At 44.4% G+C, this 20,971-nt stretch overlaps 1 protein-coding gene across 2 annotated transcripts in view; it reads right to left on the reverse strand.

Annotated features, from left to right (window-relative positions):
* The window catches only part of LOXHD1 (lipoxygenase homology PLAT domains 1), a 1,234,736-nt gene that overhangs the window by 553,369 nt on the left and 660,396 nt on the right, over positions 1-20,971 (reverse strand). For both annotated transcript variants that reach the window (XM_069626921.1, XM_069626920.1), the window contains 2 exons: positions 10,874-11,124; positions 4,130-4,265 (listed from right to left, as the gene is read on the reverse strand). In XM_069626921.1, coding sequence (XP_069483022.1) covers positions 4,130-4,265; positions 10,874-11,124 — 387 coding nt within the window. The remainder of the gene's footprint in view (positions 1-4,129; positions 4,266-10,873; positions 11,125-20,971) is intronic.

Below are 20,971 nucleotides of genomic sequence, written 5' to 3' on the forward strand. Positions count from 1 at the left end.
TGATCAGGGCTTTTGACAGCCGATCTGAAGTTGTTTTCTGGGATGAAGGGTGTGTTTTTCCACAGGAGAGAAAGTTGGACCTAAGCCACTAGTGCTGTCCTTGTTATGTGCTGTTTGAATGATAGGTGCCTGTATCTAAGGGACTTTCCGCAGGTGGCCCACTGGGGTGTGAAGCCCTGGAGGTGCATAGCAGAGTGCGATGTTTGGATATCAGGGTGTTTGGTGTTGTTGGACAGCAGTAGGCATTCATTCTTGGAGGGGTTGAGGCTGCCTTTAGTCTGTGGATGTCTTCAATTGAGAGTATCTTGAGGTGCAGTTGTGTTGCATCTGCGTATTGGTGGATGTAAAGGTTAACGATTACTGGGGAGAGAATGAATACCTGCTGGATTCCACGGGTGATGGGTAGAGTTGGTGATCTGGAGGAATACATTTGGACGAATTGGTGGAGGTTAGCAAGGTAGGACTAGAACCAGCCAATGACTATCTTGCTGATCCCCATGAAGTGATTGATGTTGTTGGTGAGCGACTCGTGGTCCAATGTGTTGAATGTTGCTGAGAAGTCGAGAAGGACAAAGAGGCAAGAGTGGCCATCATAGGGGATGTTAAGGACATGGTTAATCACCTTGATGGCAGCTATTTATATGTTAAATCTGGGTCTGAAACTAGATTTGTAGGAGTGTAGGAGGTTGTTGGCTTCCACGTGGTGGAGACATTGAATAGCTGCTGCTTTCTCAAGGATCTTACCTAAAAATAGAAGATGTGTGATGGGATGGTAGTTGCCGAGGCCATCAGGGTCCAGTGTTTGTTGCTTGCGAAGAAACATAGAATGATTAAGCCTGTTAAAGAGGAAGGCTAATTGCAAATGGGGTGACATTTCATTAAAAGTTTTGAAAAGGGCCAATATTTCAATAGCCTTTCCAGAATGTTTTGCATTTTGAATTGTATTTTAGCATTCTGATTTTTGTTTAAACAAATCATTTATTGATGAGCGATAGGGTCTGTGCCTGCCACTATGCACAGAAAATGTATCCCGTCAGCAACAGGCTTTCAAACACTGAACATGTACAGTTAATGTTCGTCGTGGCGTATACCAACCGCCTATGGGAACACCTGCTTGTAGTCAGTGTTCTAGCTGACACTGATTATTTTTATAGAATAAAGGTCCATGTCCTGTCAACACCATAGGGTGGCCAATCAGAGTTACTTTGTAAGGCAAACGTTGCTATGAAATCCAGGATCTACAGTGTAGAAGCAGTGGGCGGTACAATGTTCAGGCATAAGCTTCTTTAGCACCCATACTAGCGCAGGTGCAGCCGCGAAGGCTGCCCGTTCTCACGTAGGTGACTCAGCAAATTGGGGACAAATTCTCATGGTGCACGTGTGCCCGATGTGTCACTGCCCATTTAATATTATTTCAGCGTACGGGGCATGCGCAGGAGGGCTTGAGCATGCGTAATAAGAGTTTTCCCTTTTCGTGCCGCCGAACCTACTGCGCATGCGCGATTATCGGCAGTCTTTGCACCTGAGATGACACTAGCATGTGTGGTAAAGAAGGTGTGCAGTGTGCAACACCTACATTTTGTAATTTGGACATTGGAGTTTCCATCATTTGTATTTGTTCTCAGGTTATGGCCATTGATATATCTGGTACAGCTGGACACCAACCAGCTGTTTGGGGTCCTAACTCAGTTATAGGTATAGGCAGCACTGGACAATGGGCCGGCTCTTGCCGAATCCGAGATCCAGCACCAGATGTCTACCCGGATCTCGGAACCAGCCTGCATCAGTCCTGACAAGGCTTTACTAAGCCCCCAGCTTCACAGAGGGAAGCTTGGGGCTTGGTGATGTAATCTGTTCTGTGCTCCTTCCTCCAGCCGTCATTCACGCGTTTGCAATCCTATTTGCCTATCCTGTTTTTTCTTTCTTCTGGCCTCAAAGGGACATCACTAGAATCAATGGGCCATGACTATCACTGGGGTTGGGGCCATCACTATTAAAAACAGGCTTTCCACATGCTGGGCACAGTATTGCTTTCCAAATGTGCATCTTACACTTTCATAGAAAAAGTAATTTCCGAACTCAGAAATGCGCCTTAAACTTGCATTCACTACTTTTCTTAGAAATGTGTTTTTTTTTTGTTGGACTACCACATAAATACCCTTTAATTTATGTGCCCCTTCCTTTGTGTTTTTACACAGGTTATATTTATAAAGATGATATACACGTGTCAAGCTGCTTAATCATAAACAGATGCTTCTGCTTTACTGACAGCAGTTATTAGGAAATTAATCTGTGGGTTCAGGGCTGCCAACTTTTGATTTTCACTACAATTGTTAGAAATACTCCCACCTCCCCCCTGAATTTAAGCAAGTGACCAGCCCAACCTGCTCCCTGGACAAGCACATTTTATAGCAGTTGTTTTTTAAAAGGACTTGCAAAAAGTCATACGATTAACAAACAACCAGTGTTTAATATATACCATCTCAGCATCAGTCTCTCAACCTGCTGAGCTATCCTGGTAGCCTTCTATTGTCACGTGGTAATGGTTTCCTTAATATACTAAAAATCACTGCATTACCAACAGTATTTTGGATGCACCACTGCCATGGAAGTGATTTAAAGTGTAATTGGTGTACTGAGCGGTGTTCAAATGCCAGCTGCGCCCTCTCTGAACTCCTCCCCCTCCTCGGCCTTTGTGGTATCCCCCTTTACATTTTTTTCCTTTTCCACCACTGGGCATAGGTAGGGATTTCTGAGGGTCTCTTGTGTGCATTATTTGCCCTCTGTATTACTTGAGTTATGCATTTATGTTATGCTAAAGGTTTTTATACAGCGCACTTTTGGCACCTGCGTGGCTTCTTGGCACTCTTATAGTTCAAAAAGCAATGCGAAGGCTATACGTATACCACACAGCACAAACAGGGACATGATTTCACCAAAATACCAGGGGTAGTGGAAGTGACATCACATGACCCTTGACCTCTGATGACATCACAGGAAGTGATGTCATTTGACCCCACTACGAAGTGACATCGCGGGAAGCGATGGAGCACAACCTTTTACCTCTTGAAAAAACAGGAAGTGGCATCACATAGCATTGTTCCTGAGCACACTAAGAAAAATATGGTTATGCCATCACAATAATGTCATATACATTTCATACATGAATGGATTACCATATGTATTGTTACGATCAGTGTGTATTAAGCTCATATTACCAAATTACTGTGAATGCAAGCAGACGTCCATGGCCAAATAATAATGATGTGCTGTTATAAACTTACGTTAAAGCGCTTTATTTAGAACAAATATGCATAAAATATCACCCAACCTGTGTTGGTACTCATTTATCGACCTCAGAAGGATGAAGGTCTGAGTTGAGGTGTTTAAGAACAGACTAAATCAGGGACTCACCCCTTGAAGTGTGCCTGAAATAAACCTTCAATGAGCCTAGCAATTATTGTATAGAATTCCAGAAAGACCAATTATTTGGTATTTCCATTCTTTCTTACTGAGGGTCACTGCTGAAAGTGTTAGAATTGTGGAACCACTGTTCTTTAAAAAAATAATGTTAAGAGTACTGAATAAGAAAGCCAGCCACTCCAGAAGCAAAAGCCACATGGTGCTGACCACAGCCTAGAACCTTGCATTAAAAAAATCAAATGTAAAAAACTTTTTTTAGGGGTAGCAAGGGAGACATCAGGGGTCTCAGTTGTGACCACTGGCGACCCCTAAATGACATCCCTAACCACAAAAGGAGTTGTTTCTGCTTCATTAACAGAACAGGAGTTCTGTCACATCTCAGCGCTACTCATTTGATGGGCTTCAGAAGGGTGAATGCCTGCTTTCTGCACTCAATGGATTTGCAGGCATTCCCGCTAGAGTGGCCATATAATGTGTCTGATCAAACTGGGCATTGAGCCATGCTCTGCCTTGACACATCTTAAACTTGTGAAATGCATCTCACCTTCTATTGGCCTGGATTGCCCTCATGAATATGGCAGCCTCTGCCTACCTCATCAATATGCTAGTCCATGAGTCCCGGGTTGCGCGCTTCCACGTGTACGCCCTGCAGGCGGGCCGGCCTACATTTATGAAGACAAACACTGAGGACGTTTGGCACACTTACTCTTCTGTCGTTTCTGGCGCAAGGAGACCATTTCATATAGCTCTCGCTCTATAAGGCCGTCCCCTTCATCTTCATCCAGCCATTTTCCACAAGGGAAGGTTTGCTCAATTCCAGTAAATGGACAATAGACCACGACCTGAAGAAATAACAATAAAAGAAGGACTATAACCTACCTCTGCAGGGAAAAGATCACATCTCATTTAGTAATAAAGAAGTGCAAAGATTTAGACCAATTCATATCAATGGTGCATTGCATGTTAATGCACTGAATGAAATACATATATTTTCTCCCCCCGCACTTGTCCCCCTCAATCCCCCTGCACTTGCGCGATCTGGATGACACAATGCCTAGTAAGATCGTTGTTCTGTCCTCCTTCTGTCCTCCCTTCCTTGTCTTGTGGCGCCTAGAGACACTTGTGTACAGGTGCGTAATAAATGACATATCATATCATATCTTATCATATCATATCGCAGCAGCTCATTAAACAGTGTACAGTTCCACTGTATGCACAATGTCTATACCTACGCATTAAGCCATCTGGTGCATCCATCCTTGCAGTCCATCTCAGGACATGTGCCCTGCCATATACTATTTCAGGTGCAGCCGTGCCGTCTTAACGCACAGTGGGCCTCATTACGACCCTGGCGGAGTGGGTTTACGCCAGCGTTATTCGCGGCGGACCCGTCCGCCCTACTACGAGTTCCCGTAGCGCCATGGAGCGTTTTCCGCCTGGTTTTTCCGGGCGGAGAAATCCATGGCGCTACGGGACCTTGTTGTTAATTACGCCACCGTATTTTACGGTGGCGTAATTAACGCCTTCCCCACTCCCATTATACCCTATGGGGCAAAAATGGGAATGGGGAAGGGTAAAATGGGGGATGGGGATTTACCGCCCCGCCAAGGTCGGAATGGGGTGGAAAATCCGCCAACCCCCATGGCGCTATCGGCAGCTTTCCGCCGTGCTCCATGGTGCATTTTGCACCGCGATTTCCGCCAGGGTCGTAATGAGGGCCAGTGTGCTTAGGGCCTACCTTGGGTCCCGCCTGGGGAAGAAAAGTTCCATAGGGGCCCCAATTGTACCCTGTGCGTATGCCACAGCAGGCTTGTGATGGTGAGTCAGGGGGCTTCGTAAGAGCTCCACCTCTGACAGCCTTTTCCTATTGGATGGCCTTGCCAGACCTGGTGTAGACTCAACCTTTGAGCCGCTGCCAAAGGGATAGTCTACATCTTAGAATGGCCAAGTAGGTGCACACCATGTAGTGGGTACCGCAGCCAATGGTCTTTTCAATAACTGCCTGCGAGGAGCCTATGCACTAGCACCTACATCAAGGCTCAAGTCAAGGGTACACGCGGGTGGACGGAGCCCCCCCACTTTTCTCAGTGGGCACCTTGATATGCTCATTTCTGGTGACGCCACATTCAAATGGTATGTTGATGAGTCCCCCCACTTTTTTTTAGGCCGTGACACCTGGATGTAGTAACGTTGAGATTGCACACAGCTGTCATGTATTTCCCAAAACATAGTGTAGCCTGTGAAACCTTCCGCCTGTCAAGGGCCACTTCAAGTGTGGCCACTGTGTGGCCTGCACCCTCACTACACAAAAATACATTTTTGAGTACAAGAACATCAAGTGGACCTTAAGAGACCATACCATTGCAACACCAAATGTGTTATCTACATCATAGAATGCCCGTGTGGGCTACTCTATGTTGCGAAGACCATTAGGGCAATCAAAATTTTTGTTGGTCTGATTCTCAATTGTAAATTGCTTCTACTGTTACTATTATAATTTTAATTGTCATATGTATCCTGTTGTCAAAATGTGCAGCGCTTTGGTTAAAAACGCTACATAAACTAAATAAATAAAAATACAAATACATCGGTCCTGTATCAGGAATAAGATCCCGGACAAACCTCTGGTTGAACATTTCATCAAGAAAAAACACAAGGACACAGACCTCCGATGGTTTGAACTACAGAAACTAAAACCCACCATAAGAGGGGGAGGCATGAACAATGCACTTACCCAGTTAGAGCAAAAATGGTAACACAAGTTGAATACAGTTCAGGAGGGACTAAACATCTCCGTGGAATAGAAACCCTTTCTGTAACGAATCCTATTACACAGGAGGTGAATGCACCCAGATAAGGGATATTATTGTTGAATACAGTTCAGGAGGGACTAAACATCTCCCTGGAATAGAAACCCTTTCTGTAACGAATCCTATTATACAGGAGGTGAATGCACCCAGAGAAGGGATATTATTGTTGAATACAGTTCAGGAGGGACTAAACATCTCCCTGGAATAGAAACCCTTTCTGTAACGAATCCTATTACACAGGAGGTGAATGCACCCAGAGAAGGGATATTATTGTTGAATACAGTTCAGGAGGGACTAAACATCTCCCTGGAATAGAAACCCTTTCTGTAACGAATCCTATTACACAGGAGGTGAATGCACCCAGAGAAGGGATATTATTGTTGAATACAGTTCAGGAGGGACTAAACATCTCCGTGGAATAGAAACCCTTTCTGTAACGAATCCTATTACACAGGAGGTGAATGCACCCAGATAAGGGATATTATTGTTGAATACAGTTCAGGAGGGACTAAACATCTCCCTGGAATAGAAACCCTTTCTGTAACGAATCCTATTACACAGGAGGTGAATGCACCCAGAGAAGGGATATTATTGTTGAATACAGTTCAGGAGGGACTAAACATCTCCCTGGAATAGAAACCCTTTCTGTAACGAATCCTATTACACAGGAGGTGAATGCACCCAGAGAAGAGAGATTATTCTGCACCACGACAGAGCACATGTGTCCCGTGGGCGATAACATCATTCCTGCAGCACCCAGTCTTGATACACGAATGTGATTGGTTGCTCACATCCATTGATTATACCTTGTGTGTGACATGGGTATTATTCAATCCATCACTGGAATATGAGATATCAGTATGTGCCATGCAAGCATCATGTCTGTAATATATACATCATGTCATTTTCGGATGAGTATTGAACCATGCTGTATGAGGTGACATCACGTTTCAATGCATGTAACAGCATATTTTAATGCTCCAATGTGTTTGCAAATGTTCTTCTGACGCAAGCATTGTGCTGGTGGACACGTGATCTTCCACATTTCTCTCTGGTTGGGCCACATCCACGTGCCCATTTAGTACAAGATGAAGTTCCACTACTGTCCTCCATCCCCAATGAGAACACTATTTAATCAATTTGTTCAGGCCTAGCTGCCACGTTGCCATAGCAACACTCCGTAAACATCTGGATTATTATCACCACTTTTCCCAAACAAGATCAGGGTTACCCCAAAATTAATCAAAAGTACTCAAAAGTGGACCTAACATCATCTAGTTCACGCATGACAAGAGTGCCATGTTGGCATTTCCAATATGGCTACCGCCACCACGCGGTCCCACTACGAGCCATCAGGACCCTGTCCTGACCCGTTTCACTACAGGTCCATGTAAGAGGCACCATAGTCTCCTACCCCCAATGACAACCCAATTGAAATTAATATTTCCAGGCCTCGCCCCCAGGTTGCCATGGCAACACACCATAAACAATAGAATTACCACCACTACTATTCCCAAACATGATCAGGGTTACCTCAGTTACCTCACTGTCACTGACTAACCAGATCCCCGTTCTGTTTTCCAACCCAGGAACCTGCCACACGGGGACCCCCACACGCTTGCATTTTTTGCTCTCTACCCACCAGCCGGCGTTATCCAGCCGATGGCGCTGCCTGTGACATTTAAATCAAGAACACCCAGAGGTCATGTAAACAGACGCCGTTTTCATGTTAGGTGGCGTTTTTTCTCAGTCATTAACAAACAATACCGGTGAGGCAAGTATCTGACTCATGCCATTGTTGCAGGTGCCAAGTGGCGACCCCGCAAAAAAAACATGACTATAGTCCTGCTGCAACCAGAAAGGTAAGCAGCTTATGCAACTCTACATAGTATTTGACACTCCATTTCAACTCTGATATACTGAAACTGAGTTGCCCTCTACAGATTGGATCTGTATTTTTGCCCAGCTGGCGATGCAATGTCATCAGATTGATTCAAGGTGTCTTCTCCTACAGCTTCCCGTGCTCCAGCCCTGAGCAGACACGGTAAGCGCTGTTAGTTTAATCAAGACAGATGGCCACAATTAGAACATTTAGTGTGTATCTTGAAATACTATGAATACTATGCCACCTACCTTTATAGCAGAACCCCTCACTGTGCTTCATTTGTGTTGACAGCACACGCAGAACACCCAGACGCCCAGTCTTCTTATCCTGATGAAGGCCCCATAAGAAAGGCTAATATTCGAACCCCAGAATGGCCGAAACACTGTGGTGTAGACATTGACTTTTTGAGGCACAGTGTTGCAAAACACTCACTGTCCTCTTCTTGTAACTGTGCTCATTTGTATTTTATGTTATACCTGTTCACTTGTTATGACCCCTGTCTTGATGAACCTTGACAGTAGGATATGTACGTTGTAGACCTCGTGTATCTCACTCCAAGCTATGTATCTTGGGGATATACTCATTGTAATTCACTTTGCCTTATCAAATACAACATTGCTGTTCTGTGTTGTGTCTCCTAGTAGACATTTGTATGGGATTGTTTCAAAATACAATGGGCCTCATTACACGGTAGGCGGAGGACCAAGGTGCTATTAGCACCTTGGTCCATGCCGGTAAAATACCGGCACCGCCTTGGTGGAAAGGGGAATTACCACCCTATTCCAAGGTTGGTGGGGCAGTAATTCCCCCTTCCCCCATTGCCCTTCCCCATTCCCATTTTTGCCCCATAGGGCTCTATGGGAATGGGGAAGGCGCTAATTACGGTGCCGCAAATTGCGGTACCGTAAATAGCACCCTGGTCCCTTTGTGGGTTGGTTTTTGACGCCTGCTAAACAGCAGGCGTTAAAGTACCTACCCGCAAAGGGACCTTGTAGTAAGGTGGTAAGGGTTAACGGTCACCGGTACCATTACCGGTGAACCGTTAACCCTTACCGCCTTCCGTGTAATGAAGCCCAATGACTTTTTTTTTAAACAATGAAGGGGTGTGACCATCTTTGATCAAGGAGAATTGTTTGTCCCCACGTGCACACAGTGTTGGTGGTTCATTGCTCTTCTCTACCGACCCATTCAATTGTGTCTACCGACAATTTAGCCCTCCTGGGTAGAATAGGGTCATGACCAGGAGCCCTTTGTTTTGGCCAATTGCAACAGAAACATGAACCTTTACTACTTTGTTTCTTTTAATTTTTACAAATTAAATGTTGATGAAGACTCAAACGTTTTTATTTTCAACTTAATCCCCATTCAAAATGTGGGAGTAATATTTAAAAGTGCACCAAATACATTTTGAATAAGAGTACATGTGGATACATGGTGACGTGTTTAAACCATTGCAGATGATCTTTGGGGATAATGAAATGAGCCTGATGAAGGCTGTGCTCTTCAAATTGTCTTTTTGGCACATGCAGTTTAAACATGTAGGTCAGTTTAATTCATTATTTTGCTTTAAATGATTAGTGATGAAATAAAAATGGTTGAATTCTATTTTACCCACTAAGTATGGTACCAGGTAATATTATCCCCATATATATGGTCGCCGTACATAATATCGCCGGGAAAAGGTTGTGGCGATATTATATGAGGGACCATATATATAGTGATAGGGGGTAGCAAAAAATAAAAATGAAAAAGGGTTTGGGGGTTGCAGGGGTATCCCCCGCATGTTCCATGCAATAATGTCCCCACAAAAAACGGCCATTTTTCGGTGACATTTTTGCATGGCAATATTTTTGAGAGGACATTATTACATGGAACCCTAAGTATATACACTATTTGTTAAGTTTCCTATTGGCTTTTTAATTTCACTTTAAACATATGAAATGCCTTTATGTTGCTTTATCCAGGTGAGGTGTGAATGTGAAACGATTGAATAAGATTGCATGAATCCAAGTAGCTCTTTTTTTGCTTTGTTTTCTCTCTATCACTCAATGGTGAAAATTGATATTGGAAGACTTCTATGTTAAATTATCCTTTACTATCCTTCAACACTATTGATTATAAATACATTTGTATCTTTTGTGACGTATGCTTCATTGATTTTTCCATGGGTCTTGCACATTTATATATTACTTGTTGATTTGTGAATGTGAGGAACAGCCCCCTTTTTCCTATTAATAAGGGGTTGTAATGTGGCATGCTTGCAGTGAAATGTTATCAGACGTGTCTGCAACCTGCACTCTCAATATATCATCATCATCCCTCACCATTAACTATGCTGTCTAGGGCTTATGGGACATGTAGTCTGAACCATCCTACAGACACGTGTATTAGTGGTTCCATCTTGTTTGCCAGAAGGAGAACTATCTTACCATAAACTGGATGGTGAGCGATTTCAAAACCTTGTGCGCATGAGCAACTAAAGTTATAACTCTATGCAAGACTCCACAACCAATACATGCGATGTGTGGATGACGTGTTTATGGACAGTTGGCCTTACGCTAAACCTCTGCATTACACAAGTGTCAACTACAAGCCCTTCTACCGTAGCCTGGGTGGATTCAATGTTTTTGGCAGGTACCAACTTGGCGATGCTTTGACTTGGTTCTGTTTACCAGTCAGGTTTTCCTGGATCATTTGTAAACACGCCCCAGTTCTCTATAATCTGGGATAAGTTTATATCGCGATATTCTCTCACCTTCTCACAGTACCAGCCAGAACTGACCCCGCAGTTGTCATGCCCTATGGTGACCCGGCTGAGCGGACTGAGCAGCGCCGCTATCTCAATGTTAAACAAATCTGTCCTGCCTCGTTCAAAATCCCCGCCCTCCAGGAATATCTTCCCGCTGTTCTTCACACCCTTGGATCCGTGCAGGATAATGTGGAGTTTAGAGTTGGTGCCAGCGCCTCTGATGTCCCCGGTCACTATGGAAACGTTGTAAACAATACCTGAAATATTAAAAAAGAAGATGGCGTCACAATGTTATCCAGTGAAGTGTAGAAAAGGATACAGCTCATGGCTAATTGTCAACGCTCAAAGAAGAAAGGCCTAAGGTCACATGGATAGCATGGGATGTAGCAAAGGGTTTGCACAGTCATCTATTCACATTGCGTTAATACTCTTTTTTAGATGTTGTTACATTATGTTTAACCCCTTAAGTGCCAAGGACGAGTATGCTCGTCCGTTTTGCATAGGCTTGCATAATAGCCTGGCAGTTTTGGGTTCTAGAGAGCTTAGTTATCAGCAAAATGCCCCCTACTGAGCCCTGCAAAGGCTTCTGGGAAACTATGGCAGGAACTGGAAATTCCCATGAGAACCTCAGTCTGGGAACAATGTATGAGAGGCTGCTTCAACATCCTGTGAGGGCCGATTGTGGTGGCTCCATATTAGAACTGCCTCAATGCGCTGCCACCAGCTGGCCTATGAACTGTCCCCGTTTGCATGATGGGGTAGGGACCCAGTTGGTCTATATAAATACCAAAATACACATACAAATAAATATATATATATATATACGAATATGTTGATCTCTGTGGTACCACGTACAGAGATCAACATATTAATATACTGTACAAAGTTGCCTAATTTATTTGAATATTTAAAGTTTTGTATATATATAGAAAAGATACAGTCCATTTAAGTTCCTTTATTAAGATGTTACATACGTCCATAAACAACACGTTGAGTGACCCACCTCTATGTGCATTTGCAATGACCAAAACGTTACCATAGCACCTGGAACATCAGCGGTGCCTCCTTAACATCTACATTGTAATTGTAATTGGTTATTTGTAACGCGGTTAATACCCAGAGGTTCCTAGGCGCGGACCCGGGGATGGAACCTGTTTTGCTCTGTGTGGTCTTCCTTCCAAGGCGAGCAGGCGTCGTCTTGCTTCCAAGGCGAGCATGTTGCCCCTGAGCTATCGTCTCGGGCTATCATGACCCACCTACACGTGTAGTCACAATGACTAAGAGCAGTGTGCTCTATAACCAATGGCACACCTAAGGTGCCTCCTCAACAACATCCAGTCAATTTATCCACAAGACATGTGCACAGTCCGTGCAGCCTTCTAACAGTGCCTATCCCATCCATGCATCTGGCACGCATTCCGTGGTGCCACATTAACCAATGTTATCAAATCCATACACCGGCCACACTTACAACTGAGATGCCTCATAAACACTAAGGGCCTCATTACGACCCAGGCGGATTTCGCGGTGCTAAATGCACCGCGAAGCATGGCGGAAAGCCGCCGATAGCGCCATGGGGGTTGGCGGATTTACCGCCCCATTCCGACCTCGGCGGAGCGGTAAATCCCCAATCCCCATTCTGCCCTTCCCCATTCCCATTTTTGCCCCATAGGGTATAATGGGAGTGGGGAAGGAGTTAATTACGCCACCGTAAAATACGGTGGCGTAATTAACAACGAGGTCCCGTAGCGCCATGGTTTTCTCCGGCTGGTAAAACCAGGCGGAGAAAACCTCCATGGCGCTACGGGAACTCGTAGTATGGCGGAGAGGTACGCCATGCACTACGCTGGCGTAATACCCTCTCCGCCAGGGTCCTAATGAGGCCCTAACACTCAATCCCACATCTCTGGCACACATACCGTGAGGACCACTCAACTACACTCCATATATTAACTCCACCCCATACGATTCCAATAAAGGGCATTCACTCCACTCCACACAACCCTCCATTCCACAACTCATCCGCATCCCTTGAGATACAGCGGTAATAGATATTCTGCATACTGATAGTGGGAGGCGCTATACAAGTGGCGAATATGAATGAGCGAATGCATTCGTACTCACAGTACCGTTCCATTACATTTTCAACTCCCAAGGGAAACCCTGTGAAAGGACCATGTCACCAACTAGGCAATTTCACATCCCTCCCACAACTCCTTTCAAGTACTCTATAAAATACATTTCTAAATTCTAAATATTGTGACCCAAAGGCCCTTTTTGCATGGTCAATGTAAGCCTACAATAACTGCATAAAGGATCATTATCTAACAATAAACACTGTGCAGCTCTCATACCACATTCAACCTCACATCCTATCCCACCACATTCAATGTTCTCGCTGCGGGGGCAGCACCCATTTTGTACATCCTTCCTACAGTTCTTGAGAGGATAACAAAAGACCTCACTGTTGGAAGCAACTACGGCAATTCTCCCCCAAAAATGCACCTATTAGCTAGACATTTCTTTTCAACCCGTCAGTGTCTTCTTAGGACAATTCACTAAATCGCTGTGTGCAGTCCACAGGAGAAATCCAATCTTACCCCTATACAGTCCTCAGCGCTCATACCACAATGTAGCCCCCTATGGAAGATTCATGACCAGGGCCAGAGCCCTTTTATTCCTTTCCTGGAAGCACGTTCCATTGTTTGCACTGGTCTCCATGGTTACACGCGCGGCAGCGTGAGGCCATTGTAAAGTCCTTTTTTCTAAATGTGCATCAACGTCATCTTTCCATTGGACTGCTGATCAGAGTCAGAGCTCCTGCTTGCTCATTGGCTCCCACCAACGGAACCCATTGCTCTGATTCTCCTTACTTTTGCGTCCCTCTCATTTTTCCACTGGCTCCATAGCCCCGCTCAAGGCAGATTCCAGCACAATGCCTTGCCCGACACTCCCCTTAACTGCTGAGTTGATCGCACCCTCATCAGCTTCCAGGGCACTGCGTTGACATAGCATGCTGGAATGGCACACACCCATCTCGAGCAAGGTCAGTAATGAATGTGTATCTTATTATGTACTTTGTCCTGTGGTCCTTCCTGGGTTTGCCGCAAGAGCACCCTATAACATCCCATGGTTACTCCAGTTCTGTCCGTATCCGTACTGCGTCACTTTCATTTGCAGCCATCCCTGGGTGCTCCACTCAAACTACGTGGCCAGTCCCAACTGCTACAGCACACTGCCCTTAGACCCACCTTATCTTGCAGGCCTCCCTGTGCGGTGGTCTTTCCAGTCCTTCTTTATTCAACAGCCCTTTGCCTATTTCTGTACTCTAGGTGTCCCTGGGGGCAACTTCATGCTATTCCTTTCCATGCAGTGTCCCTTGCAGGCCACACCATGTGGCGGGAGCTTCCTTGGAGGGTGGGGGGTGTGGGTCCTTAGCTGGCTGCTTCACCCGCAGCTCATTTGGTTATTTTTATTTCTTTCCAGCACACTTGAGTCCATGCCCTTGTCCAAAGGAAAGACCACCTTGTTGCCAGTGTAGTAAAGGAACGATCCATGACTCTACAGGCAAGTCCATTCAAGTTCCTTTATTAAGATGTTGCAAAAGTCGATTGAGATACATGACAGGAACCCACTGGCTCCCACCACCTGGGTTACATCCTTCCAACTGCCAGTGTTGGAACGCCAGGTACACAACATTCTCACATTCACATTTACACCTTCTAACATCCCATCATTCACTCTGGCATATTCCAAACCCACATGCATCCATCCATGAGGCAAAGCACATCACAACAGCGCCCCAGGAGAAGGGCTCGCCAAGGGGACAGGCCCTCCTCCCACCCAGGAAATTTGATTCACATACGTTTGTAACTGAATGTGACAGGGGTTCTACTTCCGGAGGGCCCTGATCCTTTCAGGACAGGCTCTATTGGCACAATCTAGGACTATTGCCATGCCAGCGTCCCCTCCAGCCTTCAACAATATTAATCTTGGCAGCTCACTTCTGCAATGGCCTCGGACTGCAGTGTTTCTGAAATGAATTATGCATCTCAATGAATGTAGACCTGAGCACGAGCATGAATCCCGTTCAGCTGCTGTCATTTCATACTTCCCACCCACACACACTCATTTCATGATTCACTTATTTTCGGAAACACGCTCAGACGCCGAGTCATAGTCGCCATTTTGAAGCATTGTGGAAATGAAGGAGCAGCGCGTGTTCAGGCTTCACCTGGAAATGGTCCAGTCCCATCACAGAAGAAACACAAAGGGCACTAATATACTGATGCCCGTTTCATTCAATCTCTTGCACAACACTCGATTGAATTACCCCCTTCCTGACAAAAGGAAGTCTTATCATGGTGCCAGGCTCATCAGTATCCCGTGCAGCGCGAGGTGCAGCCGGAGCGGATCTGGCACAATGGAGACAGCTCAGTGGTCAAGGCGTCTCGTGGGCCCACAGCTGGAAGATCTGTGAGAGTGATGGCAGGAGAGGGATGAAGTAACCTCCTGGGACAGATGCTGTGTGGAGGTATTCCCAACTAAATGAATTATCTATTAACGGGAAAAAGACAAATATCATTTGTTTGACTAAATATTGCATGAGGACCGATGGGTTTCAAGTGGAAAGTGGGTACACAGATACTGGACCCAGTATTCAGTATTATTCATCTGGGCTTTTGTATAGAAGATTACACTAACCAAGGTAAAATGACTGCCCGTATAGCCGCCAAATAAAAATAATTTACAGGAAATACTGTAGGTTCTCCATCACACCGCTGATCGATTTGTTTACAATGAAAGTTGCTCCGGCCTTATTATGTAGTATGGAGATTGGCCAATCTGTAAGAACAATAGATTGGGATAAAATTGAATCAGGGATCCGGAAGAAGGCTCTTTGCCTTCCTAACTGCTTACCGGTAGCTGCTCTTTCTTTTGAGCTGGGCTTCATTTCGCTGCAATGCATAGTGGATTGGAAAATTCGGGCCCTATATCAACAGTTATTGGATTCATCGTTTGGTACATTATAAGCGGTCCTAGCAAATGCAATGATCCGAATATCTTACCCACCGTTAACTAATTGTTAGCAATATGCTGACGCTATTCTGGGGGCTAGTGATTTGGATGTGGGTGAATTGATCTGTAATCCATGTCCGACTAAAAAGAAATTGTTTGAGGGGGACTCGGTGATAACTATGGACAAAGTAAGGTACTTCTTAACGCCCTTGGATACATTTGTAAATTTATATTGCGTATCTTCACAAGGAACCGGGCAGAAGCCGCATCTGGGCGCAGGTGTTGAATCAACACAAACAAGTTAAATGGCATAACCATTGTATTTATTGAAAGAGAAAGGTTTTCGATTGCTTTCAGAACTGTGACAAGGAATCAATTGTGCGGAAGTCGCGTGGATGCAGATCCCAAGCACATGGATCTGCATCAGAGAAACATTTGCCCCCCATAAACAAATGGAGACAGGGGAACCACCAGAATGTTTTTGCTCATTGAACGTAGAAGATGTTTTGGCTGATACGTTACGATTTTTGATGACAGATAGCGAGGAGCAAGGTCATTTAGGCACTTGAAAACCAGTGTTTTAAAAAGAATCCTTTGCTGCACCGGTAACCAATGAAGACTCCTCTGAAACTGTGAAATAGAACAATCCCTAGGTAGAGAAAAAAAGAAAAAAAGAAGCCTTATGGCCGCACTCTGAGCGGCCTCAAGTTTGCCACTGACAAGAGCCCCCATAACAACTGGTTGATCGCTTTCATAAATAAGAGGCAAAAGAGGCTTCAAAAGTTTAAGACAATTATAGACACCTTTAACGGTTTCACTGCAGATGACAGATCAGATTAGCCTTATTCAGCCGTGAAAGCGGTTGGAACACCAAGAGTGCTGGACAAGCGGCCTTGACGATGAATATTAACTACTTGTTTCTTGGGTAGAAGCACCATAATCTGTTTTTTACAGATTTAACTGAAGCTCATTAATCAAAAAACAGTCCTGTATCTTACTTGTGCAGGCCAATACTCTGTCAACTACTTCCGAAGGTTGTTTTAATCAAACACATATTTGAGTATCGTCGCCACAGGAGTGATATTGCAGGTCAAATTCAGAAAAGATAGTCAGCAAGGGACGAATGCAGGCAAAGGAGAAAACCATGGGGTACAATCGCGGCATACCTTACGAAATTTACAAATGCCTATTGACGGGCCCAGTTAATAGCCCAGTAAGAAAATACATAAAAAAACTCCTGGGTAATGCCCCTCCCATCTTGAGATTGGGCTGTGCTCAGCTAAGCAGCCTGCTTGGTGTAACAGGAGACCGTGGTGTCCAGGTTAACAGGAGACCGTGGTGTCCAGGTGCACGGCCTGAGCTATTGCATCACCCAGTCCATGACACTCACTCCAGATTCTCCCACTACACGGGAACGGCCAGCTGTTTCTGAACTGCCTGACGCAATGCCACCACTTATGTCGAATGCTCTGCCCCCGAGGCAGACATGCACAATCCTGGATCAAGGATGCAATCCTCCCATGAAACACAACACACAATAACATCTGCCCATTCCAATATGGGATGACAACATTCCTCTTTGCTTATCTTCTACCCTTAATCCGAGGGATCTTAATTTTCTTTTTTTATTCCTAATTCAAAATGACTTTTGGTACCAGCATTGTTACATTTATTTATCCAATATTTCATTTATTTCTATGAACAAGTTTTACATTTAGCTTATTTCTTCTTTATCACCTCTTTGGTTTCTATGAAAATGATGTACATTCTCTTTATTTAGCATTTCACTGGTTTTGGTGACTATGTTTTACATTTTTGTTTATTGTTCTTTATCACCTCTTTGGTTTCTATGAATAAGACATACATTCTCTTTATCTAGCATTTCCGTGTTTTTGACGACTATGTTTTACATTTATCTTTGTCTAGCACCTCTTTGGTTTCTATGAATAAGATGTACATTCTCTCTATCTAGCATTTCAGTGGTTTTGGTGACTACAGTTTACATTTATCTTTATCTAGTACCTCTAAATAAGATGTACATTCTCATTATCTAGCATTTCCATGGTTCTGGTGACTAAGTTTTAGATTTATGGTTATCTAGCACCTCTTTGGCTTCTATGAATAAGATGTACATTCTCTTTAACTAGCATTTCAGTGGTTTTGGTGACTACAGTTTACATTTATCTTTGTCTAGTACCTCTTCGGTCTCTATGAATAAGATGTACATTCTCATTATATAGCATTTCTGTGGTTTTGGTGACTATAGTTTACATTTATCTGTATCTAGTACCTCTTTGGTTTCTATGGATAAGATGTACATTCTCAGTATCTAGAATTTCCATGGTTTTGGTGACTAAGTTTTAGATTTATGGTTATCTAGCACCTCTTTGGTTTCTATGAATAAGATTGACTTTTTTTCTTTATTTAGTGCCTCTTTGGGTTCTAAGAAGAAGATTGACTTTTCTCTGGCTCTGGTGAATCAGCTTTCTCTATACTTCTGTTACTCACAGCAAGCTACTCTTTCCCTACTGTTCACTTGCTTTAGCCCACCCATACCTCCACTGGCAAGACATGTGGACCCGTCCTTTACATCAGCATGTCCTTGTTGCCTCCTGGTCCCTGCTGCATCCTCTAGTCCAGAGGAAATACATTCAGGCTTGGTTCAGATTCCTACATATAAGCATTATATATCAGCATTTTTGGAATCTGCTGAGGCTCACTGTCTACCTGCTGCCATCATCTCTCTCATGGTGGGGTCTGTGTGGGGTACCAGAACCCTCTGTGGAAGGTGCGATGCTTGGGCGTGGCCAGCAAAATCCCTCACTACAGATAATCCAAGTGCATCGCACATTTGAGCTCCCTTTGCAGTCTAGAATGTTGGCAACTCATGCCACATACATGCCCCACAACATATTCAAGTGCTGTACAACTCGGTTTGGTCTTTAGCTTAATCTTAGCCCCTGACCCCAACCTGGAAACACATTCCCACCACTTGCTTCTTACATCACCCTTTCACCTTCCTGCTTCCCACTTGTACAAACAGTACATGTGCTGTGCTACACCCTTTAATATGGAGTCATCTCTATATAATAGAAGTGGCTTTTAGAAATCAGTTCCCCAATGGCTGCAGGACAGTGCCTAAGGATTAGTGGAAATATCGGCTACGTTCCTAAACGTACAGCGGAATTAATGTAGGCATGTATAGCTACTGCCCTCTTTCATACTGCGATGAAATGACTATAGTGATAAGTGGTGGATAGAATTCCTTCTCAACTCCACTACTACTAAACTAGCGAAGATCTCAAGCATAAAGGTGAAACAGGCACAGCTAGACAGGTACACCTCCTTCGCCTCTTTAAGGTAGCTTGGGCAGAGGGCAGGCTATACTCTTCAAGATGGATGTGAGCTAGCAAAGAAGCTTTCAAACAGCAGTACCAAATAAAATAATGTCCAACCAAGGTTCTATAGAAAATAGGAGTCTTTAATTAAACTAAAAAAACACACAACTATTCAAAACACGTATAGCCCTCCCCTGTAAGAGAAGACACAGAATATGCAGACTTTGTAATGACTCTAGCAGGAGGCAACCAAGTTCCTATGTATCGAATCAAGATTACTTTGAAAGTATGTACCTAACTATGACTATGCTAAATGTAACTGGATGTAACCGAATCCTTAAGCAATCTTGTACCTAGCGGTAACTAGGTACAAGATGATGACTATGCGAAAAGTAACTGAATGTAACATATGTCCCATGCATTCTACTTTGATCTAAGTCTGAATGTAACTGGATGTAACCAATTTCATGTTCCCCAAGAGTGTATACCTAACTGTAACCATATTCTTAAGTACAAGGGCCCAGATGCCCCAGGGCTAGCTGCGCTATATAAATAAATAAATACATAAATAAAAGTGGCTTCTGGTCTGAGGACAGGGGTTAACAGGCAATATTTTCAGCAGCAAAGCCGAGTTCAGTGAAGAAGTCTTTAAAAAAGTGAGGAGTGGGGGTTTTGTCAGTAAGGCCATATAAGGCAGGCCAGGGGGATAGAACAGCTTCAAATACCTTTTAGGCTGGTGTTAGACAGCACTTAGACAGGCTTCTAGGTGCTTTAGAATGGGTCGAGTCAGCACAGAACATATTCAAGACAGTTGTTCCCAAAAGATCGAGTGCGTCAAGACAGTCAAGTCAAGTCAGCTCCAGAGGGCCCAGTGATGCAATTCAGTCCTGTAGCGGTGATTGACGTGAATTGGGTGAGGCACAGGCAGGTAATGGTTGAATCTGTGTCTTGAAAGGTCATGTCGGCTTGCAAAGGTCCAACAATACATTGCGGTCTCCAGTGAAGATTGGCTTGAAAATGGCAGGAGCACTGGCAGGCGATGGTCAATTCTGCAGCTTGATGGGTCGAAATTAGATTGAAAAAGGATGAGGATCAATGGCAGCTCTGGATGCTTGCAAAAGCTCAAAAAGTGACTCGAAGCAGTCAAGCGAGCTTGAAAATGGAATAAAGTAGGCAAACAATGCCCAGATGTGGTTCTTGATTTCTCGTTCCTGACGGACCCCATCCAGAATCTCCAAGGGCAAGGTGAGTCCTTGTTCTGAACTTCCCAGGATATTTGCTAGAGAGCACTTCTGGAGCTCTCACCTTCAATGACCTGTTCCTGGGTACCAGTGATCTCACCTTGCAGTCAGCTTTTGCAAGACAGACTATCACACCAAATGTTCCTTTGGGATGGCTAAGCGAAGGGCCCATCTCCCTTCCTGGAGCATTTATCTTCAATTTTATAGAAGAGGGCTTTGGGGCACACGGTACCCCAATAAAGTTACATGTGCAGGGTTTCTTCTGTAGGTCAGAAATGAGTCAACTGATTGGGTGGTCTCAACCCCTTAAATAGTCAATCTGCCACAGTGGATTGGCCCCCTTCAAGCCTTCTGTAAGGGTACAATCCTTGCTGCTATGTTCACAGTCTTTTGCCTGGTGATGCCAGTCCCATAGTTCTTTGTCTGCAGAAAGTGAGATGGGGCATAGGGAGAGCGTGAGCCCTGAGAGATTACAAGATGGGGGTACACGTCTCTGGACAGGTTCT

The sequence above is a fragment of the Ambystoma mexicanum genome, chromosome 6p, assembly GCF_040938575.1.
Source record: "Ambystoma mexicanum isolate Mex_15411 chromosome 6p, UKY_AmexF1_1, whole genome shotgun sequence".
Lineage (NCBI taxonomy): Eukaryota > Metazoa > Chordata > Amphibia > Caudata > Ambystomatidae > Ambystoma > Ambystoma mexicanum.